The sequence below is a fragment of the Erpetoichthys calabaricus genome, chromosome 11 (assembly GCF_900747795.2).
Source record: "Erpetoichthys calabaricus chromosome 11, fErpCal1.3, whole genome shotgun sequence".
Classification (NCBI taxonomy): domain Eukaryota; kingdom Metazoa; phylum Chordata; class Cladistia; order Polypteriformes; family Polypteridae; genus Erpetoichthys; species Erpetoichthys calabaricus.
The window spans coordinates 105981358-106006525 of record NC_041404.2 but is presented as its reverse complement, the minus strand read 5'-3'; the positions used below and the strand labels follow the sequence as shown (position 1 = coordinate 106006525).

At 39.0% G+C, this 25168-nt stretch overlaps 1 protein-coding gene across 1 annotated transcript; it reads left to right on the top strand.

Annotated features, from left to right (window-relative positions):
* The first annotated feature begins 6949 nt into the window (after positions 1 to 6949).
* On the top strand, positions 6950 to 23675 carry LOC114660785 (zinc finger protein 558-like). The gene is made up of 3 exons (XM_028813681.2): positions 6950 to 6974; positions 8074 to 8826; positions 19841 to 23675. The coding sequence occupies exons 2-3, from the start codon at positions 8121 to 8123 to the stop codon at positions 20731 to 20733; spliced, it is 1599 nt and encodes a 532-aa protein (XP_028669514.1). The 5' UTR covers positions 6950 to 6974; positions 8074 to 8120; the 3' UTR covers positions 20734 to 23675.
* Positions 23676 to 25168: the final 1493 nt, after the last annotated feature.

Below are 25168 nucleotides of genomic sequence, written 5' to 3'. Positions count from 1 at the left end.
GTACAGAATGGACTTAGTAGATAGATAGATAGATAGATAGATAGATAGATAGATAGATAGATAGATAGATAGATAGATAGATAGATAGATAGATAGATAGATAGATAGATAGATAGATAGATAGATAGATAGATAGATAGATAGATAGATAGATAGATACTTTATCCCAAGGGGAAATTTACATACTCCAGCAGCAGCATACTGATACAAAAAACAATATTAAATTAAAGAGTAATAAAAATGCAGGTAAAAACAGACAATTGGAATTGAAGAGTTGCATAGTTTGGGGGAGGAACAATCTTCTCAGTCTGTCAGTGGAGCAGGACAGTGACAGCAGTCTGTCACTGAAGCTGCTTTTCTGTCTGGAGATTCTCCATAATTGATAGGAGCCTGCTGAGCACCCGTTGCTTTGCCACAGATGTCAAACTGTCCAGCTCCATGCCAACAATAGAGCCTGCCTTCCTCACCAGTTGGTCCAGGCGTGAGGCGTCCTTCTTCTTAATGCTGCCTCCCCAGCACAACACCGCGTAGAAGAGGGTGCTTGCCACAACCGTCTGATAGAACATCTGCAGCATCTTATTGCAGATGTTGAAGGATGCCAGCCTTCTAAGGAAGTATAGTCTGCTCTGTCCTTTCTTGCACAGAGCATCAGTATTGGCATTCCAGTCTAATTTATCATCCAGCTGCACTCCCAGGTATTTATAGATCTGTACCCTCTGCACACAGTCACCTCTGATGATCATGGGGTCCATAAGGGGTCTGGGCCTCCTAAAATCCACCACCAGCTCCTTGGTTTTGCTGGTGTTCAGGTGTAGGTGGTTTGAGTCACACCATTTATCAAAGCCCTTGATTAGGTCCCTATACTCCTCCTCCTGCCCACTCCTGATGCAGCCCTCGATAGCAGTGTCGTCAGCGAATTTTTGCACGTGGCAGGACTCCAAGTTGTATTGGAAGTCCGATGTATATAGGCTGAACAGGACCGGAGAAAGTACAGTCCCCTGTGGCGCTCCTGTGTTGCTGACCACAATGTCAGACCTGCAGTTCCCGAGACGCAAATACTGAGGTCTGTCTTTAAGATAGTCCACGATCCATGCCACCAGATATGAATCTACTCCCATCTCTGTCAGCTTGTCCCTAAGGAGCAGAGGTTGGATGGTGTTGAAGGCGCTAGAGAAGTCTAGAAACATAATTCTTACAGCACCACTGCCTCTGTCCAAGTGGGAGAGGGATCGGTGTAGCATATAGATGATATGCAAACTGCAGAGGGTCGAGGGCGTGTTGAACCTGTGGCCTCAGGTGGTGAAGCAGCAGCCTCTCCATGGTCTTCATCATGTGTGACGTCAGAGCAACAGGCCGGAAGTCATTCAGCTCACTAGGACGTGACACCTTTGGGACTGGGATGATGCAAGATGTTTTCCAAAGCCTCGGGACTCTCCCCTGTTCCAGGCTCAGGTTGAAGATGCACTGTAGAGGACCCCCCAGCTCCGATGCACAGACCTTCAGCAGTCGTGGCGATACTCCATCTGGACCCGCTGCTTTGCTGGCACGAAGTCTCCTCAGCTCTCTGCTCACCTGCGCTGTTGTAATTGTGGGTGAGGATGTCTCTCCTATGCTGGTATCAGCAGAAGGATGTGTGGAGGGTGCAGTACTCCGAGGTGAGAGTGAGAGTGGGTTAGGGTGGTCAAACCTGTTAAAGAAGTTGTTCATTTGGTTTGCTCTCTTCACACCTCTCTCGATGGTGGCACTCTGCTTCAAGTTGCAGCCAGTGATGATCTTCATCCCATCCCACACTTCCTTCATGCTGTTATTCTGCAACTTCTGCTCCAGCTTTCTCCTGTACTGCTTCTTCGCTGCCCTCAGCTGGACTCTAAGTTCCTTCTGCACGCGCTTGAGCTCATGCTGATCACCGCCTTTAAAAGCCCTTTTCTTCTGGTTCAAAAGGCCCTTGATGTCACTTGTAATCCATGGCTTGTTGTTAGCATAGCAGCGTACAGTTCTTACTGGAACTACAATGTCCATACAGAAGTTGATGTAGTCAGTGGTGCAGTCAACAACCTCCTCAATGTTCTCACTATGTGATCCCTGCAGGATATCCCAGTCTGTAGTTCCAAAGCATTCTCTCAGAGCCTTCTCTGCCTCAGGGGACCACTTCCTGAATGATCATGTGGTTGTAGGTAGAATCCTCACTCTTGGTTTGTAGTGAGGCTGAAGCAGAACCAGGTTATGATCTGCTTTCCCAAGCGCAGGCAGCGGGGTGGCGCTGTATGCATCTTTAATGTTTGCATATAGTAAATCAATAGTCTTATTTCCCCGGGTGTTACAGTCCACATACTGGGAGAAGGCAGGTAATGTTTTGTCCAGCATCACATGGTTAAAGTCTCCAGCGATTAGCACAAGCGCCTCAGGGTGCTGTGCTTGTAACTTAGCAACAGCAGAATGAATGATGTCACTCGCTGTCTCCACGTCCGCCCGAGGAGGGATGTAAACTATTGTACGAGTGCTTAACCCCTCTAATGAAGACTTGGAATTACATGCAGGTCAACATTTAGGGGAATTCTTATCTGTGCCTGCTATTGAACCCCTACCACTGATGGCTTCCTGTTGTACTACTTTGCCTGCTCCTGCAACAACTTTACCTCCAGTGCAATTGGACCAAGCAATATTAATGTATACTGAAGTACAGTCCCTTGAGATGTTACTACAAAAGTATGCTGGGGTGTTCATCAAAGGCCCGGAGGACCAGGGACGTACAAACATCATTACCCATCGTATTCGCACAGGAGATGCCCAACCTGTTAAACAATGAGCTTACTGTGTGACACCTGACCAAAGGGCTGAAATACAACAACAGGTTAACAAACTATTATAAGCGGATGTTATTGAAGAAAGTTTCAGTCCTTGGGCTGCACCAGTGGTACTTGTGTGGAAAAAAGATGGGTCCTGGCGTTTCTGCCTTGATTACCGTAAGCTCAATGCAGTCACAATTAAAGACTCCCATCCTTTATCAAGAGTTGATGATGCTTTAGATGCCTTAGCAGGTTCAGCAAGGTTCTCCACCCTGGACATGCAGCAAGGTTACTGGCAGATAGAAGTGGAGGAATGTGACCGGGAGAAAACTGCATTTACAACAGGATATGGACTATACCATTTCAAAGTGATGCCCATGGGACTGACCAATGCTCCAGCGACATTTCAGAGGCTGATGGAGATGGTGCTGTGTGGCCTTCCATGGGAGACTTGCTTAGTATACTTGGATGACGTTTTAATTTTCAGTTGTTCCTTTGATGACCACCTGAAACACTTGGAGGAGATCCCGCAAATGCTAAAAGGGACTCTGCTCTGTTGGGCCCTTCAGCAAGGCCCTTAACCTGCAATTGCTGAGCGCTTTGAGTAGTGAGAAAGGTGCTATATAAATGCAAATAATTATTATTATTATTATTTATCTAGATTTTACAAGAGTGGACTTAAGCTAAACCCTTCCAAATGCAGTTTTGCTAGAGATCACGTTACATTTTTGGGCCATATTATATCCCGACAGGGCATTGAGCCTGACCCGAGAAACATCCAGAGTGTAAGAGACTGGCCTACTCCTGGTTCGCAGACTGAGGTATGTGCATTTCTTGGGCTCTGTTCCTATTATAGGAAGTTTATACAAAACTTTGCACACCATGCTGCACCACTCCATGCTCTTACTGAAAAATATGCTGTGTTCACATGGACACCTGCCTGTGAAGAAGTTTTTTGTTATTTGAAGAATGCCTTGTCTAATCCTCATATTGTTGCATTCCCTGATTTTTCAGAACCTTTTCTGCTTTACACAGATGCCTCTGGGACTGCAATTGGTGCAGTGCTGGCACAGGTCAGCAATAAGCAGGAGCGTGTTATGGCCTATGCCAGCCATGTGTTAACAAAAAATGAGAAAAAGTGGTCTGCATATGACAGACAGCTATGGGCCATCGTCTGGGCTGTACAACAGTTCCGTCACTACCTTTACAAACTGCCATTTAAAATCATAACGGACCACAAACCTCTACTTGGCTTGAGGCAAATACCCATTGATGGGGACAGAACAGGCCGACGTGCTCGATGGGCTCTTGAACTTGACACTTTTGACTGGGTTGTATTACATGTAATACAATGTAATGCTCATAAGAATGCTGATGCACTTTCTCGGCGGCTGGTCACTTGTATAGCTACAGATTTGGAAAATGCAGGTGCCTTGCCATCATCTGCTATTGACCCCTCTCACCATAATACAGATGCTGACTTACACCATTCAATTTGTGGATGTAGTTACCATCTTCCTTTGACGGATCCTGGTTCTTCTACAACTCTGCCACCTGGATCACAGTCTGATTCATTTTCAGAGTTTTCTTGTACCCTAGCCACAAATGGACACACCATTTATGAACATCAGCAAAGTGATCCTATGCTATCAGAGGTTATTAAATGGATAACTGTTGGCCATCATCCTCCTTACTGGCAGATCAAACAAGCTGTACCTGTACTAAAGAAACTGTGGCAAGAATTTCATCACCTCACTATCCATAACAACCTGCTCTGCCGTAAAGTACACTTTTCTCCTGCCACAGATCTAGTATATCAAGTAGTCATCTCCCCATCACTTGTACCAGACGCTCTGGAATTTGTACATGGTAACAAAGTATCTGGACATTTCGCCATTGACAAAACCTTACACAGAGCAAATCGTTTTTGTTACTGGCCTTATATGGCTCGTGACATCCAAAAATGGTGTGAGCAGTGTCCAAGTTGTGCAGCATGCCGTACACCTGTCCCTCACCACTGTGCACCCCTCCAAAAAGTGACCTCTACAAAACCCTTTGAAATTGTAGCAGCAGACATTTTGGAACTGCCACTCACCTCACGTGGTAATAGATATGCTTTAGTCATACAAGACTACTTCACAAAGTTTGTAAACCTCTATGCTTTACAGGACCAACGTGCCACTACAGTTGCTCAATGTTTTTTTGAGAACTTTATCACCCAACATGGTATTCCAGAACGTCTGCTCACAGATCAAGGTCGGCAGTTTGAGTCAGATTTGATTCATTATCTTTGTCAATTACTAAATGTAAAAAAAGTCAAAACCAGCTCTTACCATCCACAGGGGGATGGCCTAGCAGAGTGGTTCAACCGGACTCTAATTGAACAGTTGAAACAAACCCTGCTGCAACATTTAGGGGAATGGGATGAATTTTTGAACCCTGTGGCATTTGCATACAACACCAGCACACACTCTAGCACAGGTTATACACCTTTCTTTCTTTTGCATGGTAGAGAGGCTCGGACGCCTGCTGACCTTCTATTTTCATCGGGTTCAACGACCACTACAATTGCTTCCGGAACGCCTGTGGACTATGTTAACCAACTGAGAAATAAATTCCAAGTGGCTTTCCAGACTGTTGCTAGGAATAACCAGTTGGCTCACAAACAACAGAAGCATTTTTATGATTGCCTTGTCAGACATGAGCCATACTCCCCAGGAGAGTTTGTTTGGTTGCATGACCCTACTTCTACACGTCAGAAACTGTCCCCTCACTGGAAAGGACCATTTAAAATTGTGGAGCGCATGGCTTCTTCTGGGGATGTCTTGGGTGTAACTTATCGTATAATGTGCCCTTTTGAACCTACCAAGTTACAAGTTGTCCATTATAATTGTCTGAAGAGATATACTTCTCCACTCCACACCACCTCACCCACTATGCCACTCATTCCAAGACCTCCTCATGGAAAGTTACCTAAACTGACTGCACTATCTGGCTTGCTCCCCTTTGTACCAGTTACTCAGAGGCAACAGGAAACAGAGGTTCAGCTGGGTAAAGAGAACTTGACTCAGTTTGGACACGACACAAACAATAATCCTGCTGTTCAGCTGGAATCTGGGACAAATTCAGAAGCACTTTCTCCTGTTAAAGGTGTTCCGCAGGAGCCAACTCAGCAACAACTTTGTCGCCCTACCATCCTACCAAAATGTTTTAAAGACTTTGTAATGGGTTAAAATATTAAGCGCTAACTTGTTGATGTATTTTCTAAGTTATAGATTTACAAGGCTAGAAACGTGGACGTTTCTTTCCTGAGGGAGGGAGTAATGTAAAGTTATGTTGTCACAAGTATTAAATTAGAGAAGTAAATGTTCATTATATTAGAATGAGAATAGGAATATACCTACATTTAGATCTGCAATTTTAATTTCTCTGTTACGTTGTAATGTGTTAGAAAGTAGTGTTTATAAAGTTAGGCATTCAAGATCTGGAAGGATATGTGAGAGGAAGTAAGATTGTTATTGTTTTGTTTTTGGCCTGACCATGTGCTAGCAGCTGCAGAGAATACAGCTTGTATTAACAACAGAAATCTGTCTCCATCCAGTTCTTTTTGTTCCCCAAAAGGATTCCATGCATCTTAGAAGAGAAAGCGTTGTTACATTAGTGCTAGGGTATATAAGACTACATTAATTCTTTTACATTAAATCAATGGAAAATTCATAATGCAGGGAACGCTTTACCGATAATAAAGAAACTGGGCAATTTGGGGGCAATTATATATCAAAATTCATATTATACATATATAATAGGTCACTAATATTAACCAGAAAATACAAATTTGCTGATGCCATATCATTAATATCCCAAATTATATAGATGCAAGAGAAACAGAAGATTGGCTTATAACATAAGAAAAACTTAGTGTCAATAATTTTTATTGCACTAATATTTCATCTCCTTAAAAATGTGTTGTTTCTTTTCCTACGGTGATGAAAGTACCTTTGTTGCTGAAAATACGCACTGTTAAAAGAGAATTATGATAGATTATTACGGGGCGCTATTTGACATACTGATCAGCGCTTCGAGACCACGCAATGTGTCGCTGGGAAGTGAAGTCTTTGGTGGGATTAATGGAACACGCATGCGTACAAATATTAGAACGTCATCAATGGCGACTGCGGTGTCCAGAGGGTGAGAGTTATTTGGGTGTTTGGCATCATTAGGGAGTTCTAATGAGTTTATGATTTCTTGCAGACGAGTAGGTTAAGTAGAGAAAAGTGGAAAAATCATCGTTAACGACAGATACGCACTTCATTTGCTGGAAATGTGCTTCAGTGCGAGCTCCGATTAATAAAAGAAAAAGCTTCGGAAAGTGCTGAATAGGCCCATTTGGGAAAACTTGGGCATTAATATAAATGGGAAATGGGCGCAGGAATGATGCGAAAGTTCAGTGTCGCCAAAATTCTGTATTGTCGGTGATACTCGTGTTCATAATTTAGGGATTTAAGTAATTTGCGCTGTCCAGTTGTTTATTGGGCTGCAAGATTAACATGGTGGCGAGTGTGTCAGTAACGGACTCGATTAAAATGTGGGATTAACGTCCGTTGCAGGTAATATGCAGTCAGACCTGCAAAATCAAAGTAAAACTCGAATACTGTTCGTGAAATCTGAGCAGGCGCGAAAAGAACTTGCACATTCTGCACAGATAGTAACGGGGAGGCGGAGTGCGATTCCAATCCCAGTTTCTTGGAGCCAAGGCAGCAGCACTAATCGGTGCACTGCCGTGCTTTCCCTCTTAAAGCACTGAGGAAGAAAACATTATGACACAGACTGCACCGATAGACTAGAGAAAGAATAAAATTTCTGGCCATATAAGCCACTTTGCCTGAACAGCTGTTCTGTCATAATTTCCCCTTGACTTTAAAAACAGTGCAATAATAGTAACTTTCTAAAAACAGATTTTTAGTATGAGAAATAGGAAGTCACCGTATGAAGTATTTTGTCATATTTGTATTATTTTAAATGTACAATATAAGGTAACAATACAAAGAATCAATAACTTTACATAAAAGTTAAGCACATGTGGGTTTGCTAAAATTTTGTGTAAATTGTTACAGAACTTAAACATACAGTTTGCTTCACAGTTGGGGAATAAAATTATATAGGTGTTCAGTTGCTCTTCTTCACTGTATTGATTTTTAACATTTGGCTATGGTTATGAGATTATAAATGCTGTCTTATGATTTTTAACTGCTGTTGTTTAGCTGTACGCTATGTTCTTTCCTTACAGATATTATAGGAGATGTTTTTTTCCAAGAAGGTTTGCTCTGCACTAATATGGTTGCCTTTGAGAAGGTCTTGATCCATGAGTTCCTTTGGCATTTCCTGCACAAGCTGGTCTTGAGCTCCACAATAAAAAGGCACATCTGTGTTAAAAAGTTAGGACAGAAGACTATCTGCCTTCCTGCAGTGGGCAGCATGGAACCATTATATGTCCATGTTAAAAAGGAGCCCAGTGAACCCTGGCCTGTCCACGTGAAACAAGAACCACTTGAACAGGATTCCCACCATGTGAAACAAGAACCATGTGATCATGAGCCAGTCTCTGTTAAACAGGAGCCATGCGAATTCCACATTATTGAGGTGAAGGAGGAATTCTGTGACCAAGAACACGTGAAACAGGAATTCTGTGAGACCCATGTTGTCCCCGTGAAACAGGAGCACTGGGAGCAGGAGTCAGTCTGTGGAAATGTGGAGAATGATGAACCACATCTTGCTGATATAAAACAGGAGTTCTCTAAATCAGATGTGGCTTTCTTAAACACTCTAGCAAATAAGACTGGTTCTGCACATATAGCAGAGACTCTGGAAGGTCAACTGAAGCCTGTTTCTGAAGATCAATGTGCAAAACAGAAAGACTATATGACACTCAGTAAGGTTGTGTTTCTAAAAACACATGCAAAGGCACAGGGACCCACTAAAGACTGTGCCACAGAGAGACAGGATGAAGAGCCAACTTGTACATCTAGTTCTCAAGCAATAAGTAAGATGTATTATCATTTTCAAAGTTATTATATATTTAATAGGTTTTTCTTGTAATTTGAAAGTATATTTTGACATAATATAATTAACTCCCAAGTGAGTTCAGGGAGGAGTTTAAATTTCATTTCATTTAAACTTCATTGAATTGACAGCAGAAATTTTTTGGTGTAAATTCTCAATAATATGAGAGGAGCTGTTAAGAAGACATGTTAATATAACTCCTGTAGAATACAAGAACAGTTTTATATTGTGTGTACACACAATTACCTATCTGGTAATGCTTTCCTGAATCTTTAACACTAGAATTACCAGAGCCTACGAAAAAACTCGTAAATCCGTCCCACCTTTAATCGCGTCTTAAATCCGTTTGCACCTCTCCGCTAGAGTCCTTTGTCATCTAAATGTGCTGATAAACAAAAGCTACTAGCAGCCAGCTATTCCATCCCCCCACCGACTTAGAATGAATTTCTCGTAGCTCATGGCTTGCCTTGATTTATCTGGGATTGAAGTGGAGTTTTAGAGTGGAAATAATATACAGTAGTGTTATTTGGAATACACGCATTTCATGTGTGTTCCGTTCCGTTCAGTAGTCTGTGCAAACACATTTTTAAAACAGAAACGTTTTTCATATTCTAATAGTAAATGACAAAATGTAGGCATAAACTATATAACGTATGAAGCCTGAAGTCCATATATCAAAGAAACACTTTCACAAAAGGTACAAATAAGAGAACACGTGCGCTTTTCTTCAAAAATATAACTGCACAAAAAAAAAAAAGCCGCGTTACCATGCCACATTGACACTCTTACTACAACCGCCGCGGTGGCGTAATGGTATCAGCTCCTGACTGGGGATCAGAGGGTGGCGAGTTCGATCCCGCACGGCTCCACTTCGAGAAATGAACTGCTCTCATTCTTACAATTTTAGAATAACAACATAAATTTGATTTCAGTCTGTAACAGCCGGTGTAACTTATGATACTGGTAAAGGTTAGCTTTTTTTTTTTTTTTTTAATTCACTTTTCATTCTCGCAGTCGCATTCAGAATCAATCCATACAACCCCATCTGACATAAAGACGCGCTATAGGTCTGCAGTGTACCACGATGCATACTACCGCCCCCCCCCCCCAAAAGGGTCCTGACACACAAACGCTGGCGAAGCTGCCTTCTTCGTATCTCACCGTCACTTGAAATCAGCAGTTCTTAGCTGCTTATCAATCCATACAACCCCATCTGACACAGCTGTTTTCACATAAATAAAAGTGTACTTTTATTCAAGACTATAACCGAAGAATAAAGAAAGCAAGTTACAGTTGGTGGTTGATATGACAGCGTGCGTGGTGCAATGTTAAGAACTGTTGATTTCCAACTTTAGCTGACAGTTGGAGAAAAGGGAAAAATGCTTGATTTTAAACTTAGTGGAAGTTCTTTTCGCTTGAGTTCCAAGCATTAACCTTTTTTTTTTTTTTTAACCAAACCTATTTTTTTCATATTTTCCACATTTTGAGAATTGGATTCTCTAAATGGAAGCAAACTGTAAAGGGCATGTTTAACATACCATTTTACAAACTTTTAGTTGCTTTTACACTCAACACCAGACTCCTGATGAATATTGCTTGCTGTGTTTATGAAACTTCCTTGTGCCATAGCCCAAGATTTTCTTCAAATGTCTGTTGTGTGTTTTCTCTCATTTTTTCCTTGTATACTAATAAGCGCTTCAGTCCCTACTGAGAAATACACCCATGTAATAGAATGTTGTTTTTGCCTTGTTCTTAGAGAATTGTATGATATTAGGATTTTTTGTTTTTGAAAAGGTGATTGAGTTTTGTGTTTTCCGTATCTCAACAGTTTTTAACATCATATTTGAATGGGGTACTCTGGAATGTTACATGATGCATGCTACAGTCTGTTTCCTGCATAATATGAACAAGTTGTTTTTTTTTTGTTTTGTTTTGTTTTTTGAATCATAACCTTTTTCTTTCTTTTCAATCTTCTATACAGCCTCAGTCTTGATCTGTCTTTGACTAAATACTTGAAAGATTTTCAAAGTTGCTATTCTACCTTTAGTGCTTTCTTCCTGCTCAGCCAATCAGTTAATTGAAATGTATTTAATGTAGAGCCTTTCATATACCTATCAGTTACTAATTACAACTATTTAAATCGCAGCGTCAGTTAAATTTGATTTTTTCAGTATATGTTAATGTACAGTGAAAGGCAGTTGGTGCATAAATTTTAAGTGACAGTATCATATGTTAGAATGATACAGTAGACTCAAATCACTTTTGTTTTTTGATTTTATTAAAATCACACAACATTCCATACAAATAAATCAATTTTTACAAACATAAGATCGAAAACAATCAATCCCCACCGCTGAGAAAGAGAGCTAAGCCAGCAGAGTAAAACTTAAAGCTAGTAAAAATAAGTAAATGGAGAAGAAGAATCCTCAGTGTTTTAAAAGCTTATTCTAAAATATTACTGATCAGATCCTGCCAGACATAAATTACTAAACGGAGCAATGCTGAATGTGTAACTGTTCCAAAGTATGCCTAATTACATAAAGAAATGTCAGTTATAAATATAAAATGTACTGAGCAGAGCAAGTACCATTTAGGCAGTTAAAATGAATTGAACACTCAAACTTTGTTTTACACAGAGACATCCATATACCACACAATTCCAACATTATATTTGTAGGAAAGATAACCTGATCCAGTTGAGTTGCTGGCATGCCTTTCAGTACTCAGATATGTCTGGAATGTATTTAAAACCATGTTTAATGCCTTTTGAATATGGATATTAATTAATTGATGTAGGCCTTCCCACAGCTTTATCCTGAATGTCTTCTAAACGTTTTTCATTTTCTATAGAAGTCTGTTCACTTTAAGAAGACACTACCCTTAGGCAGAAGCCAGTAATTTTCAGAAATTACCAGAACGAGTAAAATTTAAAAGATACACAGACCAATTAGCCTGTTGAGTAATTTGGAGGGCATTTTTTAGACTAACGTATTTATAATTAACGTGTATGTATATGTACTTACTCGACTTAATCCGTTTTGAAAATAATTGACATTTTACCAGCCAAATCTGTTAATTCACTTTTGTTTTATTTTTAGGGATCACTTTCCCTTTTCAAGTTCAGAGTATCATGTACATTTTCAAATATAGTATGGTTAAAGTGACATTACTGTGGCATGTTGCTGTGGATTGTGCTGAGGCCCTGCTTGAAGGACAGAAGGGATGAAGCTGATCAAAGTGAGAGGGATGTCAGGTATCACATGAGCAATCACGAAAAGCAGGTGGGGGATAAACTAAGTTACAGCCAATCACAACCTTAAACACAATTACTAAAAATGCAATTTCAGCAACCTTATAACAATAGCAGTATTGCCTCACAGATTGAGTATTCTTGATGTGAATCCTATGCACATCCTAGTTATTGTCCATGTGGAAGTCTACACATTTTTCCCATGTCTGTGTTGTTTTACTCCCATATACCCACCAATGTGCAGGCAAGGTTAATGGACAGTGCCTAATTAGCACCTTATGAGTGTGAAATAGGGCTTGTGAAGGACAGTTGCTCTGTTCAGGTCCATTTCCTGCCTTGTGAGTTGGCAGATGTTATGTTATAATGGTGATTTCACCACCCTCTGCAGGGCTTTACAATTTTAAGCTGAGCATGAGCCATATCTGTTTGTGATGCTGCCATTGAGGATTGATGCTGTGCACCTAAAGGGGTTAGTGAGACCAGATAGAAAAATTGGAGACATCCGAGGAATTAGCGGTATTGGTAAGCCTTATTGACAAGAATTGAAATGTGTTATGCTTAAAATGAAATCAGCTTGTCAGTGATAATCAGTCCAAGAAATATAAAGCTGCTCATCCTCTCAAAAACGTCCTATCTGATGTAAATATGAGTGGTCTGCTTCCTCCTTTCTGATGTCTATGACTAGTTCCTTGGTTTTGCTGGCTTTTAGGCTTTGATTATTGTTTGGCACCTTTATGTCAGCAGATAAACCTCTCTTCTGTAAGATGGCACATCGTTGGTGATCAGGCCTATGATGCTGGAATGGAATCCTCAGCAATTTAATGATGGCAATGGAGCTGGGTCTGGAGGGCCAGTGTGGAGGATGTTGATGCTGCCTTTTCACACATGATGATATCTGTTGAAGTCTATTGTTTAGGATCCCAAAATCCAATTTTATAGGTTGGCACCAAGTTCTAAACCCAGGAATTTGGTGGTCAACTGTAACAGTACAAATGTGTTAAATGCTGACCTGAGGTCTTTAAATAGGACTGTGGCATAACAGTTTTTATTATTCAGATATTCTAGGATATTTTAAATTCCAAAGAGTATGACATCCTCTGTGATGATATGCAAATTGAAGGTGGACTTTTCTGTTTAATGTGTGCCGGCACTAGTCTCTCAAGCACTTCTTCGTGATTGTAGTGAGTGCCATTGGTCTATAGTCATTCAAACAGTCCACTTTTATTTTCTTAAACACAAGGATATTAATTGTTCTTTTGAAGCAGGAGAGAACCACAGATGTCCTCAGTAAAATATTTAAGATGTCACTGATGACATTAACTAATTGGTTACTACTGGTTTTTAAAATGTGCCCTGAAATTCTACCTGTCTCAGTTTAGAAATGCATTGTGGTGTGCCTTTGATAAATTTCTGATATCACCAATAATCTGAAGTTTATTAGCAAATATGTGGATAGTTTTTCACTCACTTTGATGACTCCCATTGCAACGTTTGCATACTCAGGGTCTAATGAGGAGTCTCCAAACATTTCTTTGTTTGTGTAATCAAATCAGTTCTGTGGTCTTTGCTGTTTCTTTAGTTCAGCACTGAACTGCTTTTCTTGCTCATTCGTCATATTTCAGTCTCGGCTTATAAGTTAGCAGCAGAAGTACTGACATGTGATTGGACATAGCAGTGATCCAGAGGATTAAAAGCCCACAGGTGACATGCTGATGATTTTTACAGTAAAGATTTTTAAAATTTATTTGGTTGACAACAAGTAATCTCTCAGAGTATAAACATGTATTTTGTAATAATGTTATATAGATCATTTACATGCATTATGTGAAATTCTCATTGAAAGAATTGATTCACATCATTGCCATAGATCAGCAATGCCCAAATCCAATCCTGGAAGGCCACAATGGCCACAGGTTTTCATTCTAACCATTTTCTTAAGTAGTGGTCATTTTTTGCTGCTAATTAACTTCATTTAATTGATTTGCTATTTAAGACTCAGACTCTCTAATTCAGGGGGGAGAGATGTTGTTCCTGTTGGGCTGCAGGTCTTGTTCCAATCCAGCTGCTTCATGATAAATAATTTATTACCAATGAAGCACTTATTGCTCAAGTGACAGTTTTCTGCATCATTTTGAGTCGTCTCGCTTGTTAAGATTTTGGACCCTTAATTGTTTTATTTTAGTCTAAACATCTGTATTCAATGTTTTCAATTCCCCCATATTAGCAATAAGATGCAAAAGACAAAGGAACCAACAGTTCCCCATCAATTTTGTTTTTATTTACACCTGTGTGTATTCATCGTGCACTATAGTAATCCCTCCTCCATCGCGGGGGTTGCGTTCCAGAGCCACCCGCGAAGTAGAAACCATATGTTTATATGGTTATTTTTATATTGTCATGCTTGGGTCACAGATTTGCGCAGAAACACAGGAGGTTGTAGAGAGACAGGAACGTTATTCAAACACTGCAAACAAACATCTGTCTCTTTTTCAAAAGTTTAAACTGTGCTCCATGACAAGACAGAGATGACAGTTCAGTCTCACAATTAAAAGAATGCAAACATATCTTCCTCTTCAAAGGAGCAAACAAATCAATAGGGCTGTTTGGCTTGTAAGTATGCGAAGCACCGCGGCACAAAGCTGTTGAAGGCGGCAGCTCACACCCCCTCCGTCAGGAGCAGGGAGAGAGAGAGTTAGAGAGAGATAGAGAGAGACAGATAAAAAAATCAATACGTGCCCTTTGAGCTTTTAAGTATGCGAAGCACCGTGCAGCATACTTAAAAGCTGCACACAGAAGGTAGCAACGTGAAGATAATCTTTCAGCATTTTTAGGCGAGCGTCCGTATCGTCTAGGTGTGCGAACAGCCCCCCTGCTCACACCCCCTACGTCAGGATCACAGATAGTCAGCGCAAGAGAGAGAGAAAGAAAAGTAAGTTGGGTAACTTCTCAGCCATCTGCCAATAGCGTCCCTTGTATGAAATCAACTGGGCAAACCAACTGAGGAAGCATGTACCAGAAATTAAAAGACCCATTGTCCTCAGAAACCCGCGAAGCAGCGAAAAATCCGCGATATATATTTAAATATGCTTACATATAAAATCTGCGATGGAGTGAAGCCGCGAAAGGCGAAGCGCGATATAGCGAGGGATTACTGTATTTGGCTTAACAAAGCATTCAGAAGGAAACTGAAGAGAAACTAAAAGACTGAAAATTACTCATCCATTTTTGGCTTAAAATCGTATAGATTATGTCATTACAAAGGAAAAAAACTGATTTAATAATTACCTCACATTGCACAGTTAAAACACTAACAAATCATGATATTAAATAAGACCTGTTTTTGTTTCCTAATTAATCAACTGGGTTAGAACAAAAGCCTGCAGGGACTGCGGTCCTCCATGACCAGCATTGATCATCTTTGATATATGTTCATTGAGTCTGAAAGAGCCTCCTATATCTTAATCCTTACTAAACGTATATTGTACTTGTGCTGCTAAACAAACAGATGCAGTTTTTGTTTCCTTCCGTAGTCAAACTGAAGAACATACTGTTCAGATTAACAGTCAGTAATTGTCTTTTTTTAATTATAATAATGGCTGATTTTTATCCAAATTTAACTACAAGTAATTTTCACATATTCACTGTGTTATTGCAGAATAGAAGAGGTATTGTTCAGTTTTATTAGCATTAATTTGTTTTACAAAAATATTGTGATGGAAACTTCATTGTCATAAAGTAGTCTGCAAATCTGTTCTTATAAATAAAATCAAGATTGTAGTATGTAATGCCCTGTTGTGAATTGTAATTACAATAGTCAAGGTAGCTTCTGTATTTTTACTCAGATTCATACCCCATTAAAGCTGTGTTTTAGTTGTGAGGTTACAGATTTCTTTTTGGTCTAAAACAGGAGTCTCCCAACTCCAGTCCTGGGGCCTCATGTATAAACGGTGCGTACGCACAGAAATGTTGCGTACGAACCTTTCCACGCTCAAATCGCGATGTATAAAACCTAAACTTGGCATAATGCCACGCACATTTCCACGGTAACTCATACCTTGGCGTATGCAATTTCTCCGCTCGGTTTTGCAGACTGGCGGCACCCAGCGTCAAAGCAGTGCTACTGTTCCTGTGTGGTTACTCTTTCTTAGATCCACATCCACGGCGGCGGCTTTATCAAATACACTGAAATTAACCGCTTATCGTTCATAAATTTAATGCATCTGATTGTAATTAACCTGTAACAATATAATGGTCCACAGAATGGTCAAACTACTGTTCCTGTGTGCTCATCCTTTCTTTCTTAGCTCCACATTCCTGACGTGGCTTTATAAATACACTGAAATTAACTGCATATTGTTTATTAGTGTAATGCATCTGATTGTAATTAACCTGTAGCAATATAATTGGCCAGGGAATAGCCATAGTATTCCAAATACCATAACTGCTTTAGCGTTTTTACACTCACTGCATCTTGTTGTTCTTTTTGGTGTTCCCGTTAAGGGTTGCCACTGCGGATCATCTTTTTCCATATTACTCTCACTGCACCACTCGGAGTATTTATATCACTGTATCTGAGTGTGAATCACAGCAGCAGATGATTGGAAAGAGAATTATCGGTATACAGTTTCAAGTACACACTACCTCAACCACGGCAAAAAGCGTCAAAGCCTTTCCTGTACAGACCTCGCGTTTCAGAAACAGTTTCATCCCAATAACTATAAACGCACTCAATCAGTCTATCAAGTGCTCCTTGTAGAACTGTTTGTACTTATAAGTACAATCACCTCACTGTAAACTTACACTACAGTTATAATATTGCACAACCTGCGCTACTTTATAAAGCGCGTATGATGACAATATCATTTTTAAGATGAAATGCAGCAAAATATGTTGCTTATAGTATACAGATAAAACTTTAACTTCATTTAAGTAATCTGTATTGTTAATAATTAAACATGTGAGGACACGGTGCCGCAGCGTATAGCTAGTTCAAGGATAGCTTCTGCCTTGCGCTGTATTCTTGCTGACACGACACTGGAAGGATAGACGAATAGAATAATAAAACATGTACAACGAAGATATTTCAATGTTCCTTAAAAGTTTTGAAGAATCGGCGTTCTAAGCTTAAAAATGGCTTAACGTCTATTACAGAGCTGATTGTGTGGCGATTGGAGAAAGAAAAGTATGGACAGGAATTGGAGGTTACTACATTTGAAAGAGACAGTACTTCTGTAATAAATTATTTCATCGAAGGTCGCACATGGCACCGCAAGCCTCTTGCGTGAGATATGAACAATCACTGCGCCACCGTGTTCCCATGTTTAATAACATGCTTTCATTCCTATCATCATGAAAATGATATCACGTATACATCTCAGTATTTTAATTATTCAGAGAGCTGTAATATCTCGAATGTAATGCATTCTGTGTCCTGTCGGAGAAAGAGAAAGAACGGAAGCACGTAGTGATTCACACACACAGAGCACATAGAAGATCAAATACAGAACAAAGACTTTAACATGCTACTTGAGAAACTAGTAAAATAAACGATTTTAAGATGAAGTTTATGATGTTCTACTTTAATGGCAAAATAAACTACGTGATTAAAGTGGAAATTTCGAGATTAAAGTTGACATTTCGTGCTTTTTCCCCCACTGTGTGCCTATGTTTTTTGTTTGTACCCTAATACGCTTTCATATGACACTCAGACGGTGGGCTACGACTCGCCTTTTCACAGCGACTTTGATATGTGATTTCTTTTTTATTTCGGGCACTGTGCGACTTTGTGAATTTGATCTTTCGAGTTTTTCCTGACACTCTGTCACTCGATCAACTTTCTTTTGTTGATTATACCACTGTTTAAACCAACAAATAGTACGTTTTTCCTTTGCCTCCACTTGGTATTCGCTGAAATTCTTATATTTTCCCCTGTGCTTTTCCCATTGTCTTTTCACAGAAGGCTATTTATATTGATTTGCATATTCAAAGAGGCGTAATTCTGGGAGGAGTTGGGGCGGGACAGAAGGCACGTGCGTTACTTTTCACGCTGATCGGGATTTATGTAGTGGAAGAACGTGAAATTTTGCGTGCGCACAGATTCCTGCATCTGGATTTTTCTGTGTGTACGCACAATCCTGCTTTTGTGCTTACGCCATGTTATAGTGTGAGTTCTACGCACAGCGTTATACATGAGGCCCCTGGAGAGCTACTGTGGCTGCAAGTTTTCATTCTAACCCTTTTCTTAATTAGTGACCAGTTTTTGCTGCTAATTAACTATTTCCCTTTGTTTTAATTGACTTTTCTTGAGACTGTGACCGCTGAATTGATTCTTTTTTTTTTTAAACAGTACCTAAACATAAATTTGATGTGAAGTGAGCCAACAGATGACCAACTAAGTGGGGGCCTCAAACTCCAACCAACTTCACTTCATTAAATTTTTTAATTTGAAGCCAATTCCCGATGCTAATTATCCTGTTATTTAATTCCACGGTGTTCATTGCGCTATGGCAGACATTTCCAAAATTGTTGATTTTCTTTTTTAAGAATGCAGTCAAAATGTTTTGTGGACCTGAGCAGATCACCATTACTGAGGCCGTCACCTTTCTTTATTTTCAGTTATTGTGTGATGGACACAGGTTGTTGCTTATGTGTTAGTACATTTTGTGTCTTAATATTGTTTGTTTGCTAATTAAGTAAAAAAATAATTAAGGGGCCTGAGTCTTAAGATGTGCATCAATTAAAATTAAGGCAAAGAGTTAATTATCAGCAAAATCTGGTCACTAATTAAGAAAAGGGTTAGAATGAAAACCTGCAGCCTCAGTAGCTCTCCAGGACTGGAGTTGGAGACCCCTGGTCTAAAAGAAATCATTAAATAACATTGTTCATTAAAAATGTATTACTTATGTTCAGCGTAAATACTGAATATTTACCAACAGCTTCATTGGAATTAGGTGTAAGAGACATGTAATATATTTGATTTGAGAAATCAATTATAAAATGTACAGTTCTGTCATTAACGTTTACTGGAGTACATATAAGTTGTGATATTTTGTGATTTGCAATATCTGAAAGCTGACTGCTGAGTTTGAAATCCATAAAGCTATTGATACTAATATTAGGTTGAATGTTGTTATTAAATTCAGATTGGTTAATTGTCATTGTTGAGACCATTTCTTCCTGTATATATGATGCCCTGTACTGCATTCATTTGTGTCAAGCAGCATTATCTACTGTAATATTTTATTCTAGGCTGTAGAAGCCATTATTTTAACTGGAAGTACAGAAAGGTTGTAACTTAAGTTAGGAATTCTCACCAAATGCTGTAAGCTCAGTTCTCAAATCATTAGATTGGATTAGAGTTAAGGTTTAGAGACAAATTTAAATTCTTCATTTTGATAAACAAATTTGCATAATGCCTATAGAGAATCCTATTGCCTATACTCCAGGACATGTGCTAGTGAAAAAGCAGCATAAAAACTTCTCTTTTCTTTGTATATTTGCATCCATTGACAGCAGTTAGTGTCAATTTTTTCCACATGTGTGACCTTGGTGGGATATGTCACCTCCAGTGCTAAATTTTGTGATAATCAGCCATAACTGTAAAAATGAACCTGACTAGTTTAATAGGCTGTTTTCTCATTCATTTATGATATTTTCTTAAAGACAGTACAGTGGTGTTTTTTTAAATTGGTTTGTTTTTATTTGTCTAATAAAAGTTTTTTTGTTTGTTTTTATTGTTCCATAGTGAATGTCACTTGGAGGAATGTTGGTGAGAAAAGCAATAATATTTCCATCACAGTGCCCCCTCACAGTTTTCCAAAATATCTTATTATGTTAAAGAAGCTGGGGAATCCTACATTTGACCAGAATATTCAATTTGGAAGTAAAACCAGCAACAAGACAAATGCAGAAAAGCAAATCCTAAACAATTCAAAAGATCCAAGCCAGCAAAATATCCGAGTCAAAGTCATTCATGAGTGTCCTGAGTGTGGGAAGATATTCCCACACAAATACAGCTTGCAACGCCACCGGAAGATTCACACTGGAGAAAAGAAATATGAATGCACTGAATGTGGGAAAAAATTTATAAAAAGAGGAATGCTTCAACAACACCAGAGCAGTCATACTGGGGAGAAACCATTTGGCTGCTCAGAATGTGGAAGGTGGTACACTAGGAAAGGTGCTCTTAAAATACACCAGCGAATTCATACTGGGGAGAGGCCATTTGTCTGTTTTGAATGTGGGAAAAGATTCACACAAAAATGCAGCCTTCAAACACATAAAAGAACTCACACTGGAGAAAAGCCATATAGTTGTACTTTTTGTGAAAAGACATTTGCCCACCAAAGTGGATATCAACTGCACCAGAAAGTTCACGTTAGAGAGAGTTCATCATCTTGCAACTCAGTGGAAAAGCCATTTAACTGTACAGAATGTGGCAAGAAGTTTGCTAGACAAGGAGGCCTTGAAGCCCACAAAAGAGTACACACTGCGAAGAACAGTGCACACCAGAGTAGTTTTCACTTGAATGTTCACAGCGGAGAGAATTCTTCTGCTGTTGCATTAGATGACCCAAATCTCATGTGTAGTTCTGGGACTGATGGAACTTATAATGAAAACCTTCCAGGTCCATTATGACATTGAATATTTTTATCTCTCAATTTATGCCACACAAGGAAAATGTAGACAGAACAATACAACAGTAACAAACTTAAAATGAGAAATATTGTTTGCCGCATGAGTGTAAAGTTCAATAGAGCCATACATTAAGTTGACAGTAAAACCAGGCTTGAAACATTAACCCTATGCAAGAATTTCTCTTGATGAAGATGAAATAGGGAAACCATGTAACTGAGCAGAATATGCTAAGTAGGGCTGTCAGTATTTAAATATGATTACATGTACTAAAAAACTATTTGAATGCAAAAACTGAGATCAGTTGAATAAGGATTGTGACTTGCATTACTTTATACTGTATTTGAATATTTCTTAAATGCTGTTTACCACTCTGCATCATTGCATTATTGTTATTGGTTTTTATAGTCCATATTATTTGCACAGCAGTTCTAGGATTAACTTCTTTATACTTTGGTTGGGTAGCTTCAGCTCTTACTGATTTTACAGTTTTCATGTTTGTTTCCCAGATGCAGACTGCTTTATGGAGCTACACGTTCAATTGCAACAGGCAGTTGTGAATACCTTTAAATACTAAAACACTATCTGTGCACATAAATCGACCGTCAAGTGAAAGTGAAGAAAAACAAGCTTCACGTGTGTCTCATTCTTCATTTTGCACTCTACCTGGAGATGGGAAAATGATTTTGTAAAGAAGGTAGAATTATTTATCATTGGTCAAAAATATCATACTGCTGGCGTTATGTGACCAGAGAGCTTCATTTAATCATTCTATTTTATGTAAATTGTACCATGATCAGTCATTGTATTTTACAAAAATTGAACAATTGTCATATTGTAATCACGTTTGATTAATCAATAATATTATAATGTAGCAGTTAATAAATGACTAAACTAAGTTTTAAAGTATAGCACAAGAAGCTGAATGCTAAAGTTAGCTAAAGAAGCTGATGGGGTTAATATAGGTATCCATCTAGGACTGTAGCTAAGGTGGGAGTAGGTACAGGATTGTTTTGTTATGTGGTAGGTTTTTAAGAGACACTACTTTCACTTTCCATGTTTCAATTAATATTGTTTCAACTATGCGTACTTAATACTTTGCTGGCTCTTAGCATATTGTACTCCCTATGCCTGGTCTTGACTGTATGGAGTCTGTTATTCTTCCATATTTTCTTAAGCTAACTGTCAGTTTCAAACTGGGCATGTGCAAGTGAGGTAGTGTGGGTGATTTGATCCTGTGATAAAATGACACGCTGTAAAGGGTTGGTATAGGCCTTTTTTCCAGTGCTGCTGGGATGGCAGATCTGATATCCCTACATTTCTGTTGTTTTTGAAACAACAAGACTAGGTTTCAGAACAGTCATTCACCTTCAACCTATAAGTTTTAAAGCCTGTGATATCATAAAGCAGAACTGTGTGTATATAATATATACAGAGGTGGGCAATAGTTGATTTATAGTTGTGAGTACACAAGGCCAGCAATCTGAGCACTTATAAGATGGCTGTTAAGTGCACTGTGCTATTGTGACATTCTTTTGAGGTAATAAAGTTAATAAAGCTATTGTAATAATCATAACGTGTATGTGTCTTTCCATACAAACAACTGTAAACCTACTTTTGCCCATGCCTCTGTGTGTGTGTGTGTGTGTGTATGTGTATGTATATGTGTGTATATATATATATATATATATATATATATATATATAATATAGTTATATCTAGTTTTGGTTCTGTACATTACCACAATGAATTTTAAATGAAACAACTCAGATGCAGTTGAAGTGCAGACTTTCAGCTTTAATTCAGTGGGGTGAACAAAACGATTGCATAAAAATGTGAGGCAACTAAAGCATTTTTTTAACACAATCCCTTCATTTCAGGGGCTCAAAAGTAATTGGACAAATTAAATAACTGGAAATAAAATGTTCATTTCTAATACTTGGTTGAAAACCCTTTGCTGGCAATGACAGCCTGAAGTCTTGAACTCACGGACATCACCAGATGCTGGGTTTCCTCCTTTTTAATGCTCTGCCAGGCCTTTACTGCAGCGGCTTTCAGTTGCTGTTTGTTTGTGGGCCTTTCTGTCTGAAGTTTAGTCTTCAACAAGCGAAATGTATGCTCAATTGGGTTAAGATCAGGGGCCTCATGTATAAACGGTGCGTACGCACAGAAATGTTGCGTACGAACGTTTCCACGCTCAAGTCGCGATGTATAAAACCTAAACTTGGCGTAAAGCCACGCACATTTCCACGGTACCTCATACCTTGGCGTACGCAATTTCTCCGCTCGGTTTTGCAGACTGGCGGCACCCAGCGTCAAAGCAGTGCTACTGTTCCTGTGTGGTCACCCTTTCTTTCTAAGATCCACATTCCTGACGCGGCTTTATAAATACACTGAAACTGACTGCATATTGTTTATTAGTGTAATGCATCTGATTGTTGCCTCACATTTTTATGTAATCGTTTTGTTCACCCCACTGAATTAAAGCTGAAAGTCTGCACTTCAACTGCATTTGAGTTGTTTCATTTAAAATTCATTGTGGTAATGTACAGAACCAAAAGTAGAAAAAAGTTGTCTCTGACCAAATATTTATGGACCTAACTGTATATGTATAAATATTTAATATTCACATCCTTTTAACCATTAAAAAAAATCTTTTATTTTTCTTCAGATTTGGAGAGTTCAAAGACTTTTTTGCCATTTTTGTTTTATGGTGTCAAAATATGGTGTTAAAATATTTATATACTAATTTAAAAAGTACTTTAATTCTCTTAGATCTTGTATGTTTTCATTGTGGTGTTGCAAGTTATTAGATATCAAGATTAGTCCAGAGTATCATAATAATAGAGTATAGCTTTTTCCATTTCAGTATTTGTATCACTTTTTTACCTAATAATTCATTATTTTATCCCTCCCTGAACACAGAATATAATTGGTTCACTGTGGCCTGTGTTTGTGTCTACTATGTTCTAAGTAATGTTGACTCTTTAATGTTAAGTATTATATTTTCTGAGTGAACTTAATACCTATGTTTGAAATAGTAATACATTTTTCCCCAATAAGAATTTACTGGTTCTACTTAACTTCTCTGCACTGGGGCTGTCAGCTGAACTAGCAGTGGTGATTCAGATGTTTCATATTAAAAATATGTAGTCTTTTGAAAATAGGTTAAAATCCTAGTGGTTTACATGTACATTTATGTGTGATATACACAACATTTGAATGGATTTACTGTATCACACAGAGTGACCATAGTTAGGTTGACAATACCAATAAATAACAATAATACGTCATTCTCAATCTTTTTGAATCCTACTCTCAGGAGGGTGTGTGAAGTCCAGGTGCCCGCAGCCTTGGCATCTTTTTCTACCTGGGACATTGATAGTCATGAAATCAGATGGACTAGTGCATTGAAGATACAAACAGTGGGTGCAAATGTGAATTGTGTTCCAACAAACAGTGTCCAGGTAAAGTGCACTTCAAATTCGATAGTAAATAATCCAAGATAAACACAGCATCGCTGTGCAGGTTAAAAATCCATGTATAAATTCAAATCAGGGTTAAAATCGTGTATCTTTTCTCTTTATTCTTCTGTGAGCCCACATACCTGTACACTGCACTTTCTCCAACTCCCCCACTCACCCAGTGTTCCTTTGCAGTTGAGCTGAGACACCAGCAGGCGCTGTCTCCATTCTGGCACTTATGCCAGCCACCTTGACTGGTCTGTATCTTTCCCATAGAGCACTTGCTCTCTCCTGCTCCTCCGGATTGCTCAGCATTAGCGATCTGCCCCTGGAGTGCCACCTCCCTCCCTTGCTAGGTCATCAGACCACCTTGATTCATCACACTGGCTCAACCTCCTAATTTTCTCCTTGCTCTTTTCCAAATTGTTTCTCCTAATATTACTCCTGTATTTCTTCTGCATTCCTCTCCTCTCCCCTCTTTTACTCAGAAACTTTGTTTCTCTGTGGGTGCAGGTGCTTACTGTCCTGTGAAATGTCAGTGATGAACAGCTGATCTGATCGCACCTACTTGTTAACAAGCAATTGGTCAGCTTAGTCATTGAACACCCTGCAGCCACACAGTTTTCCAGTGACATGTACCAACACCCACCACGTCCGAGTTCACTGTTCTTATTTATAATTTCTGCACTACTTTGGACCCCTAATTCACTTTACCACAGTGTGGTTCAGATATCATTGTTTGCATTGGATCACATGACATTTGTGTTCCAGGACAATTATTCACTTACAACCAATCTGCTTTACCATCCCCCTGTTCAAATCATTAAGCAGAAATCACCGGAAAACCAGCTTCTAAATTTTTAATTATGTTTCAGAATTATTGTCTATATAGTACAAGAATTTAAGTCTTTGGAATATATATCCATAATGTTTCAAACAAATGAAACCAAACTGAACAACTTCCCTTTATATAC

What these genes read in the sequence shown, in the direction of transcription:
- LOC114660785 (XM_028813681.2), top strand. Translation starts at nt 8,121, where the DNA reads ATGGTTGCCTTTGAGAAGGTCTTGATCCATGAGTTCCTTTGGCATTTC. An exon ending in ATCTAGTTCTCAAGCAATAA is followed by an intron (nt 8,827 to 19,840) that starts GTAAGATGTATT and finishes ATTGTTCCATAG; the next exon opens with TGAATGTCACTTGGAGGAAT.